The sequence below is a fragment of the Enhydra lutris genome, unplaced genomic scaffold (genome assembly GCF_002288905.1).
Source record: "Enhydra lutris kenyoni isolate GAN:26980312 unplaced genomic scaffold, ASM228890v2 scaffoldscaffold9, whole genome shotgun sequence".
In the NCBI taxonomy this organism is placed as follows: Eukaryota; Metazoa; Chordata; class Mammalia; order Carnivora; family Mustelidae; genus Enhydra; species Enhydra lutris.
The window spans coordinates 21,337,966-21,350,629 of record NW_019154093.1 but is presented as its reverse complement, the minus strand read 5'-3'; the positions used below and the strand labels follow the sequence as shown (position 1 = coordinate 21,350,629).

The window sequence follows — 12,664 nt, the reverse complement described above, 5'->3', positions numbered from 1 at the left end:
ACCATTGTTTAGTGTGTATCTTTAGTTGTTTTTAAAAAAGTAATTTCTACATCCAATGTGGGGATCAGACTCACATGCTCTACTGACTGAGCCAGTCAGGCACCCCAGTGAGTATCTTTAATGTGCCAGACACTATTCTAGAAGCTAGAAATCCAGTGGTACACAAGGCAAATACTTCTTTTTACTCTTATGAAGGTTATGTATGATCTTGGCCACTGACTCACTTCTCCTTTACTCCCAGATTACTACAGTTTAGCCATACTGACTTGCTTTCTCAGAGCTTTTGAACAAGTTTATTCCTATAAATTATAGACGAATTTCAATACTTTTCAAATTTAAGTTTATTTTTTTGTTTTAAAGATTTTATTTGTCAGAGAGAGAGAGAGAGATAGAGTGAGCGAGCGCACAAGCAGGAGGAGAGGCAAGCAGAGGAAGAAGCTGAGAAAGGAGCCCAATGCAGGACTTGATTCCAGGACCCTGGGACCATGACCTGAACCAAAGGCAGATGCTTAACTGACTGAGCCACCTAGGTGTCACCAAATTTAAGTTTAAACGTCTATTGTTTAAAGAAACTCTCTGACTAGACTAGGTCCCTCTGTATTTTTCCTCTTAGACCTTTTCACAATGATAAATTTAAGTTTGTGCCTTGTCTAATGTCTCTCCTATTGATTCTCTTGTAATTCCCAGTATCTTGTATTCCCAGTACCTGGCACATATTAGGAGCTCAACTCGTTGGTTGAATGAATAAATGCATGTCCTGCTACATAGAGTGTTACCATATCTCTACAGTCAGGTGAACTGTAAGATTCAGAGGCCTCTTCTTAAAGGGAAAAACTAACACTTTAGATGCAGCCTCTCTTTGTCGTTATAAAATTCTAATGACTGGGGGCGCCTGGGTGGCTCAGTGGGTTAAGCCGCTGCCTTCGGCTCAGGTCATGATCTCAGGGTCCTGGGATCAAGTCCCGCATCGGGCTCTCTGCTCAGCAGGGAGCCTGCTTCCCTCTCTCTCTCTCTGCCTGCCTCTCTGTCTACTTGTGATCTCTGTCAAATAAATAAATAAAATCTTTAAAAAAAAATTCTAATGACTGGCTGAACCCACAGATTCCTTCCTTAGAGTATTATTGCTTTGGTAAGCAAAAACAAACAAAACACTCTCAAAATAAACATGTCACTTCAGGTATTTATTCAACAGCTAACATTACTGAGTGCTTTACATTGTACTGACTTGGAAACTATGCTAGGAACTGGATATACAAAGAAAAAACATTTCCTTGAAGGAGGGCATTCCCGAGTTTTTACCTTAAAAACTGACAAATTCCTGAAAAGATGTATGAAAATAAACTGGGCTATTTGGACAACATTTTTCAATTAATTTATCTCATGTGCTGCCGTCGTTCAGATTTTCATCAACTGTCTGAATCATTACTTAGCCTTCCCAACTCCTTATTCATTTATTATTTATGAATTATCATAGCATTCATTGTTTTTTAAAATATATCGATTTTATTGTCTGTTTATCCTCATTAGAATGCAAGCCCCAGGGGTGCCTGGCTTGCTTAGCATGCAGTGCATGCCCATCTTGATCTCAGAGTCTGAGTTGGAGCCCCACACTGGGGGGTAGAAAAAAAAAATCCAAATCCCATAAAGACAAGGATTTTTGTTTGATCATGATTGCATTCCCTGTGTCTGGAGCTCCAGAAGCCTAGAAAAATTTAAACACCTTTAACAGCCGTCAATACCTCTTTCTGCTTGACTTCCTCCATTCATTTATATATATTCTTTCCCTTTATGTGTGAGGATCTTTTGCTTCACGATGTTAGTATATTGTATCTTCTTAACACGTCAGTTGCTTATATTTTTCAATTATGTCTGTCTCAGTCACATTGTAAATGATGGCCCACCAAAGACCATTAGAGGCAGGAAAAACTTTAGAAGAAGGTACTTAAGGGCAGCAGACAGACACGCTGTAAACTCTAGGCTGTGGAGGAGCTAATGTTCTCACATGGAAGAATGAACACATCTACACACACTAGTCTTTCAAGCACTTTCTTAGGCTCTGAGCGGGAATAGCACCAACATTTTCCAGGTGATAAGGCGGAGAACCACAACCACTATCTTGGGCATACAGCTCAGCTTCACTCCCTCGCAGCTTCCATCCCGCCACGAAAAATACTTCCGGCGTTCCGCTTTTTACGTGCTGAGTCATGGCTGAAGGCCACGCCCCAGGTGTGGAGGCAGAATACAAAAAATATATAATTGGGGGGGGAACTTAGAAATTCATTTTCTCCACTCGCTTCCCAGTTTTCTCATCAGGGGAATTTTTTTTTAAGAGCCGCGGAGCATTATTCAGCGACTACCTCACACCAACACCCTCGTACGTCATAAACGCGGCGCAAGCGCTTTTCTTCCCGTCGTCCTTCGCGCCACTGTCTCCGCCTCTTCTTCCTCGCCCCGCCCACCCTGGGTTTCCAGGTGCTCCGAGAATCCGGCCCGGTCGCTTTGGTTCCTTTTATTCCCTGTTCCCATTGGTGGTTTGCATGAGCGTGACCTCTCTTCTTGCCTCTTGATTGGCTAGAATCAGTAGCGTCATCGGCGGCCGGGAGGGCGGGGGTATGAGGGAAGCTGGCGTGAGGCACACCGGGTTGGGGGAGGGGTTCAGGCCTGTCCTCCCCAGCGGCTGCGGCAGCACCAGCGCCGGCCGCCGCCGCCTCTGGAACGCGGAGGAGGAGGAGCGGCTGGAGGAGTAGGAGGAGGAGGTTGTCCCTGGCGAGCGGGATGCTCATGGTTCCGGCTTGGTGGTGAATGCTGAGGAGAGTCACGGTTGCTGCAGTCTGTGCCACCGGGAGGAAGTTGTGGCGTGAGGCCGGGCGGGAGCTCGCGGCGCTGTGGAGAATCCAAGCGCGGGGTCAGTGTGAAGACTCGGCTGCTGTCGGACCCTTTGCTATTCTGACCATGCCTGGAAGGAACAAGGCGAAGTCTAGCTGCAGCTGTCCTGACCTGCAGCCCAACGGACAGGATTTGGGCGAGAGCGGCCGGGTTGCCCGTCTAGGAGCTGATGAATCTGAGGAGGAGGGACGGAGGGGGCCTATTAATAATGCCGGAGACCCTGAGATCGTCAAGTCTCCCAGCGACCCCAAGCAATACCGGTGAGGGAGGAGGCTTGGACCGGGGAGGAGAGCCGGGGTGCGGGCCTCTCTGTTGCTGACGCCGTCACTTCTTGTCTCTGTTTTCCGAAGGAGCAACAGGGGCACACTTCCCATCCCAAGTGCTTCTTGGGTGGAGGTGGCAAGGGCAGTTAGGGTCTCCCATGTGGTTTCAGCTGAACAAGTGCAAAATCTTGGGTTCTACGAGGAATCAGGATGTCAGAATGGAAGGGGCTGTTCGAGTAATTTTGACATTCACCAAAGCAAGAATGGATGGTTCTCTGAGGAAGGCAAGCTGGATGGTGAGGGAGTCTTGGTATTATGTTATGAGGAAAGGTTGAAGGAGTTGGCAATTTTAATTCTGGAGAGGATATTTAAGGGGCACATTATCACTATCCAGAAATATTTTAGGTGCCCATGGCTGAAAGTGAGGTAAAACTAGTGGGTGGAAGTTGCTAGAGGATGGTATGGCCTTAATAAAAGAACTTAGGCATCCTAGTTGGCCAAAATGAAGTGGCTTGTTTCCATGGGTTGGTCTTCATTTACTAGACTGGGGGATCTCTTCCAAGGTCTTGTTAGAGAGGACTTGGCTCTCAGTTGGGTGAGTCATAGAAGACTTGTGAGGTTTCTTCTAATCCTGAAATTGTCTACTTTTATGCTGGAATCCTCTGAACATCTTTAATTAAATTGGTGGCTCAATTCCCCACCTGAATATTTCTTTCAGAGATAGCTTATTTCATAGAATGTTGTGACTGTGATGTAAAGAGAGATCATATTGTCCAACAGCTTCTTTTTCCAGGTTGAAGAAATGAGATCCAGAGAGTTGGCTTCTTAGAATTACACAGCTGAGTAGCAGCTGATATTAAAACTCTGTTGATTTGGCACCAAACCCAGTGCACCATTTACTGATTTTTATAATGTTCTTACTCATATTGGGTTGGAAGGTGAAGGATTCTAGATCCCAATTTCTTATAAGCCTCTATAGTGTTAGAGCGGGAAAGAACCTTGGAGGTAATCTTTTCCACTCAGCGTTACTCTCACTTGACAAATGCCTGAAACTGAGGTCTAGAAAGAAGTGATTTAGCCCCAAGTTTAAGACTGGCCTAATTTCTCCTTTCATGCCCAAGCCTAGAGATTAACAGAATACAGCTCTTTGTACTATTTTTTGCAGGCTGTAGGGTCAAGAGATATTTGTGGTGGGCTAAATTTTTTCTTTTTCTTGTCAAAGATGAGGATGGTTGCATTAGTAATATGTGAATGAGCAAATTGAAACCTTGATGAAAGGTGCTTACTTTCCAGATGAAATGTTGAGTAACAGCTTCAGTTTTTTCTCCCTATATAAAATTGTACATAACAGCTCATGTTTATAGAATATACCTTATGTGTCAAATACTGTTCGAACTGCTTTAGATATTTCATTTAATGACCTCATTTTGGTAAATTTATTTGACAAATGCTTAAGTTCTCCTGTGTGTCAGGTGTTGCACAATCTTAAATCTTTTCTAAAACTTGACTGAGTATATAACTTATTCTCAGTGCTGGCATACAAAAGTGAGTAAGACAGTCCCTGCCTTCAGGGAGCTTCCAGTCTCGAAGAGTGGCACACACGTTTAAAAAAAAGGTAAAATTAGGACACTAATGTTTTATAGAAACCATAATGGAAGTATATGCTAGATATATTGGGGAGTAATATAAGGAGTTACAGACTACCTTTAGGGGGAAAATTAAGAAAGACTTAAAAGGAGAGGTAATACTTCAGGGGTATTCTTTGAATATATTGTTGCATTTCTATTTTGTTGTGGTCTTTTATCAAATCATTGTTCTTCTTAGTGTCAGTTCTTATTTTAAAGTGAATGAAGTTGGTTAGAACAACAGTGTTTTCCAGCAACTTTCTCCTTTCAAAAAGCAGGTCCGTTTCTATCTATCTTACATACTACAAGTTTCAATTAGACTAAAATGAAAAGTTTTGTTCCTTTAAAAAAAAAAAAAAAAAAAAGCATGGAGCCCAGTGCACAGTCTCATGACTGTGAGATCAAAACCTGAGTTGAGATCATGAATTGGACCCTTAACGGACTGAGCCACCCTAAGATTCTGTGACTGTAGAATAAAGTTGGAAAACCTCCGTACTAGACTATCTTTAAAGACTTATCTAACTTAAAGTGAAATTCTGTGAGTTTTTGTAGTCAGAAACAGACGTGAGGCATTTATAGCCCAGAGAGCTGAATTATCCTTCCAGGACCCTCTCAGATGTTATCTCTGTGAAGTTTTTAAATGTAGAACCAATTCCTCCTTTCACTGTATTTCAGTGGGATTTTGTACATGGTCTATTGTATGATGGTCTATATCCATCATATTATGATTATGTGTCTTTTGAGTGTGTGAATAAGCCCCAGAGGCAGACCTGAGTAAAGGAATATTATGGGGAAATAAAGACTGGAAAGATTTGTATACCAGTCTGCATTTATTAAGTAATAGCCTGTGGAATTTTACTTATGTATAAGTGTAATTTGTATTCAGCTTTTTTGAAATGTTAAACGTACCTGAAGGACATCCATTCTGTTTTTTTTAGGGATCTGTATAAGTGGTAAATGTTGATTTCCTTCTCATCTGCAGGAGTTAAGGGACTTCAGGTTGGAAACTACTGTTCAAATCTTTATTGGTATAAAGTGGAAACTAGAAGGACAGAATTATTTACTTCAGTCTAAATAGTAAATTATTTTAATAATGAAGAGCAGTTAGGAAGTTTGGATTGACTTAAATGAGTATAAAACACTGGGGCACCTGGCTGGCTCAGTCTGTGAAGCATGTGACTCTTGATCTTGGGATTGTGAGTTCGAACCCCATGTCGGGTATAGAGATTGTTTAAAAATAAAAATCTTATTTTTTTAAGCTTTTATTTATTTGTCAGAGGGGGTGGGCACAGGGGGAGTAGCAGGCTCCCCACTGAGCAAGGAGCCTGACAAGAGAAACCTGATCCCAGATCCCTGGGATTCTGACCTGAGCCGAAGGCAGACGCTTAACTGACTGAGCCACCCAGGCTTCCCCAAAGTAAAATCTTAAGAGTATAAAACATTTTCCATGTTTAACCAGTTTGTAAAAAGTCCTGTGTTTTTCTGTGGGGAAGGGGAGAAGAACAATATGAAAAGTCTTACAAGCTTCTGAAGGGCAAGCTCTTTTATTTTAAATTTTGTTCAGACTGTTACAAGTGAGAGGTTGGTTATTTTAATAAATTCTCAATATACCATAGAAAATAATGAATGTGTACTGAATAAGGTACAGGTTATTTCTGAATGTTGTTTACTATTATATGCTGATGAATAGAAGGATGTTTACAATCCAAGTGAATATATGCTGGCTTCCCAAAGTTAAGAGTGGGGTGACACACTTCTGAGCAGAAGTTTTAGGCAAATCTCAGAAATCAGAATATACATCAGATAACATTTTCTTTTGTATTGGATGGGAAGAACGTGGCTTTATTTCTTGATCTTTTCAACTAAAACCGCCTGGAATAGTGATGCTTTTTGCTTTTTTTTTCGTATATGAGACAGCAGTTACAATACACCTTATTGGTAAGATTATAGAATCTGAGAGCTACAAAAGAAATCATGTACTTACATTTATGTAAATTCTAGAAACTTGACACCGTCCAACCCCTTGTTCTGACCCCTGAACTTAAAACTTGATGTCGATTATACCTTCTTAGTCTTGTAGAGACAAATTCCTTGTGAGATTCGAGCTCCATTAACTAAAGCAAGTGCGTCTATGCTTGAAACACATTAAATCTTCTGAATACTATTATGACTTTAATAAATGTATCTTTGTTACAATTCCTTAGACTGATTTCTTCAATGTGGACTGATGGGCTGGTAAGAATAGGAAGAACATTTTTAACTAAAATGTTTCTTTTGAAAATAATATTTAGCATTAAAAAGATCTCTAGCTCATTAAAAAAAATTCTAGTTCATTTAGACTCTTGGTGGAGTTAGGGAACAGATACTGAAGCACAAATGCGTTAAATTTAATAGGTGCTAGAATGTGTAAAGTATGGCATTGTTAGTCCTTTGTGTATCTAGTTTTCCATCATTAGTTATGTGACCTTGAGCACATTAATCTCTCTAAAGCTGAGGACCTTTAAGGACACAGAAGAGGAGCAACTCATAAATCATTGAAGTTGAAAAGGAATAGTCAGGGAGCAGGAGGAAATGCTAGTGTTCTCTCCCCATCCTTTTTTCAAAAGTGAGGAGCCATTGAAGGAAGAATGCTTTAAGTATTACATTATTAGATTATTCTGACAAGTCAGGTAATGTAAGAACTGAGAACAGTCTTGTGGAGACCCAAGAAATTATTTGGCCCAGATGAAAGCAGTTTCAAAGGAATAGTAGGGAGGCAGAAGCTAGATTGCAGTGAGTTACAAAATGAGAAATTTTAGATAGATATTTCTGAAGAAGTTTGGTTTTAAAGGGGAGGGGCTGAGGAGGTTTTAGGATGAAGTATTATTATATGGGGTCAAGGGAGAATTTTTTCAAGACAGAAGAGACATGAGCACATTTATTACCTGAGGAAAAACAGAATCAGTAGAGAAAGAGGTTGAATATACAGAAGACAATAGAGGGAACAAGATCCTTAAGATGATTGTGAGGTGGCAGGGTCAAGAGTATAAGGGGATTTGTTTTAGAGAAATAGAAAATCTCTGTTGAAAATGGAGAAAGGTGTAATGAAGAGTATGGATGCAGGCAGTTCGGTGTTGAAAGCATTGCTTTATAGACTTTTTTCCCTCTGCAAAGTAGGCACTGGAGTTTACGTAAGTGGTTTTTTAAGAAGTTGTGGGGGAAGTGGTAGGAAACAGAGGAAGCCTTTAGTGGTAAAGATTGAAATAGCTAATGTAGAGAATAGGTGAAGTATATTTGGGAAATAACTAAGAGAAGCTGTGGGTTCTTGGTATGAAAATGACATAAGTAAACCAGTGTTTTTAGATTAATCTAAAGATAGTTTAGATCCATAGGATGAGGCAAGACTGGTGTAAGAGGTAGTTATAGGGTTGCTTGGGTGGTTCAGTTGGTTAAGCGTCTGCCTTTGGCTTAGGTCACGATCCCAGGGTCTTGGGATCAAGTCCCACATCGGACTCTCTGCATAGTGGGGAGCCTGCTTCTCTCTCTGCCTCGGCCTGCCACTCCCCTTGCTTGTGCTCTTTCTCTGTCAAATAAATACACTTGATCTTAGCCAAAAGGCCGAGAAGCAATTCTCTGTCAAATAAATAACTTAAGATCTTAAAAGGGGGCGCCTGGGTGGCTCAGTGGGTTAAAGCCTCTGCCTTCGGCTCAGGTCATGATCCCAGGTTTCTGGGATCGAGGCCCGCGTGGGGCTCTCTGCTCAGCAGGGACCCTGCTTCTCCCTCCCTCTCTGCCTGCCTCTCTGCCTACTTGTGATCTCTGTCTGTCAAATAAATAAATAAAATCTTTAAAAAAAAAAAAATCTTAAAAAGGTAATTACAATTGTGTATTGAATGGTGTGCACTGATATATACTACTTTTTCTCTAATTGACATATTCCTTTTTTACTTTTTTTTCTTTCCCCATATTAACTCAGTTTAGCTAGGCTAACAACCCATGAGACCATGCCCTCTTGTTCACTTAGTGTCCAGCACATAGTAAGTTCTCAAATAATATTTGTAGAATGTATAATTGCATGACTGGTCGTATGCTAGGTGTTTTCATGGAACTCTTGGAGATATCTGCCAGAAATTTTTTATTTTTATTTATTTATTTTTAAGATTTTATTGATTTATTTGAGAGAGAAAGTGAGTGCTCGCTAGTTGTGGGGAGAAGCAGAGGGAGAGGGAGAAGCCGACTCCCTGCCGAGCAGGGAGCCGAGCTGGCCTGGGGGCTGGTTACCAGGACCCCAGGATCATGACCTGAGCCAAAGGCAGATGCTCAACTGAATGAGCCACCCAGGCACCCCAGAATTTATTTATTTATTTAAAGATTGTATTTATTCGTATGACAGAGAGCACAAGCAGAGGGAGCAGCAGGCAGAGGGAGAGGCAGGCTTATTGCTGAGCAGGGACTCCGACGTGGGGCTTGGCCCCAGGACGCTGGGATTGTGACCTGAGCTGAAGGTAGATGCTTAGCCGACTGAAACACCCAGGCGCCCTCCAGAAATTTTTTAGATTAAATTTTTAGATTAAAACAAAATTGATATTCAAGGAAAACAGTATGAATGGGTAGGTTACAGAAGAAAATATTAATTATACAAGTAGTAATGTGTATAGTAATAATTGTAGTGTATTTAATTCATGTAGAAGCTTGTGGAGCTTGGCAGCTAGTTAGCAATCAAATGTTAGTTATCATTTTACTATGTTCCCAATTATATTTGCAGCACTGTAATAGCAAAAAATCAGCAATTTTATTGTCCATTAGTTGGCTAAAGATTAGGTTATTATATAATGACAACAATATGTAGCCATTAAAAAAGAGATGGTTTTATATATTAAAATGGAAAGATGTCCTGTGTTTTATTGTTGAATGAAAACAGCTGGTTGCTACCCAAAATACATTGTATAATTCCATTTTTAAAAGGAAAAAATAACACCTCCCATTATATGTTTACCTAAAATACAATTTTTTATGTTTAGATATGCACGGAGATAGGAATGATAGTAAGCTTATTTCTCTAGGGAAAGGTGAGAGGAATTTGACTTGTATTATTTCCTTTTTAATAATGAGAAAAGATCAGTCAGTAAATAAAAGTATTATATGGTCATTGTAGGAAATTTAGATAGTGAAAAGAAAATTTTAAAAAATCCCTGTAATCATTTCATTCAGTGTTAACCATTTGTAACTATATTTTTATAACCTTTATTCCTATGCATTTATAATTTGTGTGTGTGTGTATATATATATATGTGTGTGTGTATATATATATATATATATATATTTAATTGAAGTATACTTGACATATAAGTTTCAGGTGTACAACATAATGATTTGCAAATTATCTGTTGTCATATGCTCATCATGATAAATCACCACACAAAATTGTTGCAGTATTATTGACTGTATTCCCAATGGTGTACTTTTCTTCCCTGTGACTTATTTATTTTATAACTGGAAGTTTGTACCTCTTAATTTCCTTTACCTGTTTTACCTGTCCCTCTACAGTCTCCCATCTGGTGATCAGTAGTTGTTCTTTATGAGTCTGTTTTTCTTTGTTGTTGTTTTGTTGTACAGATTCCTTATGTAAGTGAAGTCATATGGTATTTGTCTTTCTCTGACTTATTTCACTTAGTATACTCCTGTGGTTCCATCCATGTTTTCACAAATGGTAAGATTTCATTCTTTTTCATGACTGAGTTAATATTCCATGTGTATGTATACCACATCTTTATCCATTCATCTATCAGTGGGTACTTAGGTTCCTTCCATATCTTGGCTGTTGTAAGTAATATTGCAGTAAATATAGGGGTGTGTATATCTTTTTGAGTTAGTGGTTTCATTTTTTCTTGGGTAAATACCCAGAAGTGGAATTGCTGGATCCTATGATACTTGCATTTTTAGTTTTTGGGGAACCTCTATACTGTTTTCCGTCGTGATTGCACCAATTTACACACACACTAATAGTGCACAACAACTCCCTTTTCTCCACATCCTTGCCTCTTACTTCTTGTCTTTAGCTCTTCGGACTGGTGTGAGGTGGTTTCTCACTGGGTTTTAATTTGTGATTAGTAAGCATCTTTTCATGTTTCTATTGGTCATGTGTATGTTTTCTTTGGAAACATGTCTATTCAGGTCATCTGCCCATTTTTAATCAGATTATATTTTGGTGTTGACTTGTATGAGTTCTGTATTTTGGGTGTTAACCCTTTATTCAATATATCATTTGCAAATACGTTCTCCCATTCAGGAGGTTGCCTTTTCATTTTGTTGATCACTTCATTCTCTGCAAAAGCTTTTTAGTTTGATACAATCCCTATTTATTTTTGCTTTTGTTATCCCTTACCTGGGTAAACATATCCAGAAAAGTATTGCTAAGGTTGCTGTGCAAGAGATTACTGCTTGTGTTTTCTTTTGGGAATTTTATGGGTTTAGGTCTTACATTTAGGTCTTTAATCCATTCTGAGTTTATTTTTGTGTATGGTGAAAGAAAGTGGTTAAGTTCCATTCTTTTGTATGTAGCTGTCCAGTTTTTCTACCACCATTTATTGAAGAGACTGTCTTTTCCTCATTGTATATTTTTGCCTTCTTTGTCATAATCATATAAGTGTGTATTGGTTTATTTCTGGGCTCTCAATTCTATTCCATTGATCTATGTGTCTGTTTTGTGCCAGTACCATACTGTTTTGATATACATTTAAAAAAATGGTCATGAACATTTTCTTATTGTTTCTCAATATACTTTGTCTGCCTAGTGGTCCATTGTGTAGGTATATGATAATACTGTAATTTAATCATTACTATTTTAAAAGATAGATTGTCAAATTTTCTTTACCTAAGAAGCCTATTTATTCCCTACAGAGTCTTTTGGGAGTGAACCCAATCATAATGAATTTGGTAGGTATGTAGGGTAACCTCTGGTGATCTGGTCTGTTTCAAGGATAAATGGGAGACCTGGTAGGCAAGAAGATTGGTTTATTCTGGGACTTCCACTCTGACATAGACCTCATATTCATACTGTTTCCCAAAGTGAAGTCAATGCAACTCACAGGAAGTTGAGTAGATTAAAGGCCCTTTATTATAGTCCTTTCTAGTATTGGGGTGGGGAAGTGGTGACTGGAAGGGCTCAATTACATGGTTGGACCAGAATTTAACTGTTTTAAAAAGGTTTGGAAGTAGACTGTAGTTTGAAAAGTTAACTTGGTCCTTTGGAAAGGTGTTTATAGAGTATTTTTATTACTGAAACCAACAGTAATATTGCTTCTCCTAATACTAATAACTGTATTTGTTGAGTTATTAGTAATTAACTATATTTGTTGCTCACTATTTGTTGCTTATTATTACTAAATAATAACTGTATTTGTTGCTTACTATGTACTAGGTCCTGTTCTAAGGAGTTTATGTAGATTACCTCATTTAATCTTTGCAGTAACCCTATTAGATAGTGTTCTTATTACATGATAGCCTAAAATTTGTTCTGTGAAAACACATTCTGAGCAGGTACAGACACTGATTAATATAAATGGATTGTGTTCTCTCATTCGGTTCCTTCCAAGCAGACTTCTTACCGGGGCAGATAAGCTCCGAGCCCCTCAATTTTTGTTTTTTTCCTAGCTCTGTTTCTGTTGTGCTGTTTTGTACTCTTTCTCTTGCCACACTGTACTCTTTGGTCATGTTTGCCTTGTGAGTTGAAGCATTACCTCCTTTGTGAGTCCTTTTATGTATGTATGTATGTAATCTCTGTGACCAAGAGTTGCATGCTGTCCTGACTGAGCCAGCCAGATGCCCCTTGTGAATCCTTTCTGACTCTTCCTTCAGTCCTACCCTCCCACATTTGAGTTATTTACTCCTTTATGTACCCCTGTAGCAATT

General features: G+C 39.3%; 1 protein-coding gene across 2 annotated transcripts in view; it reads left to right on the top strand.

Annotated features, from left to right (window-relative positions):
* Positions 1-2,637: 2,637 nt before the first annotated feature.
* LOC111142972 (nardilysin convertase) overlaps positions 2,638-12,664 on the top strand; it is a 109,152-nt gene continuing 99,125 nt past the window's right edge. For both annotated transcript variants that reach the window (XM_022496332.1, XM_022496331.1), the window contains exon 1: positions 2,638-3,146. In XM_022496332.1, the coding sequence (XP_022352040.1) occupies positions 2,803-3,146 (344 nt within the window). In that variant the 5' untranslated portion in view covers positions 2,638-2,802. The remainder of the gene's footprint in view (positions 3,147-12,664) is intronic.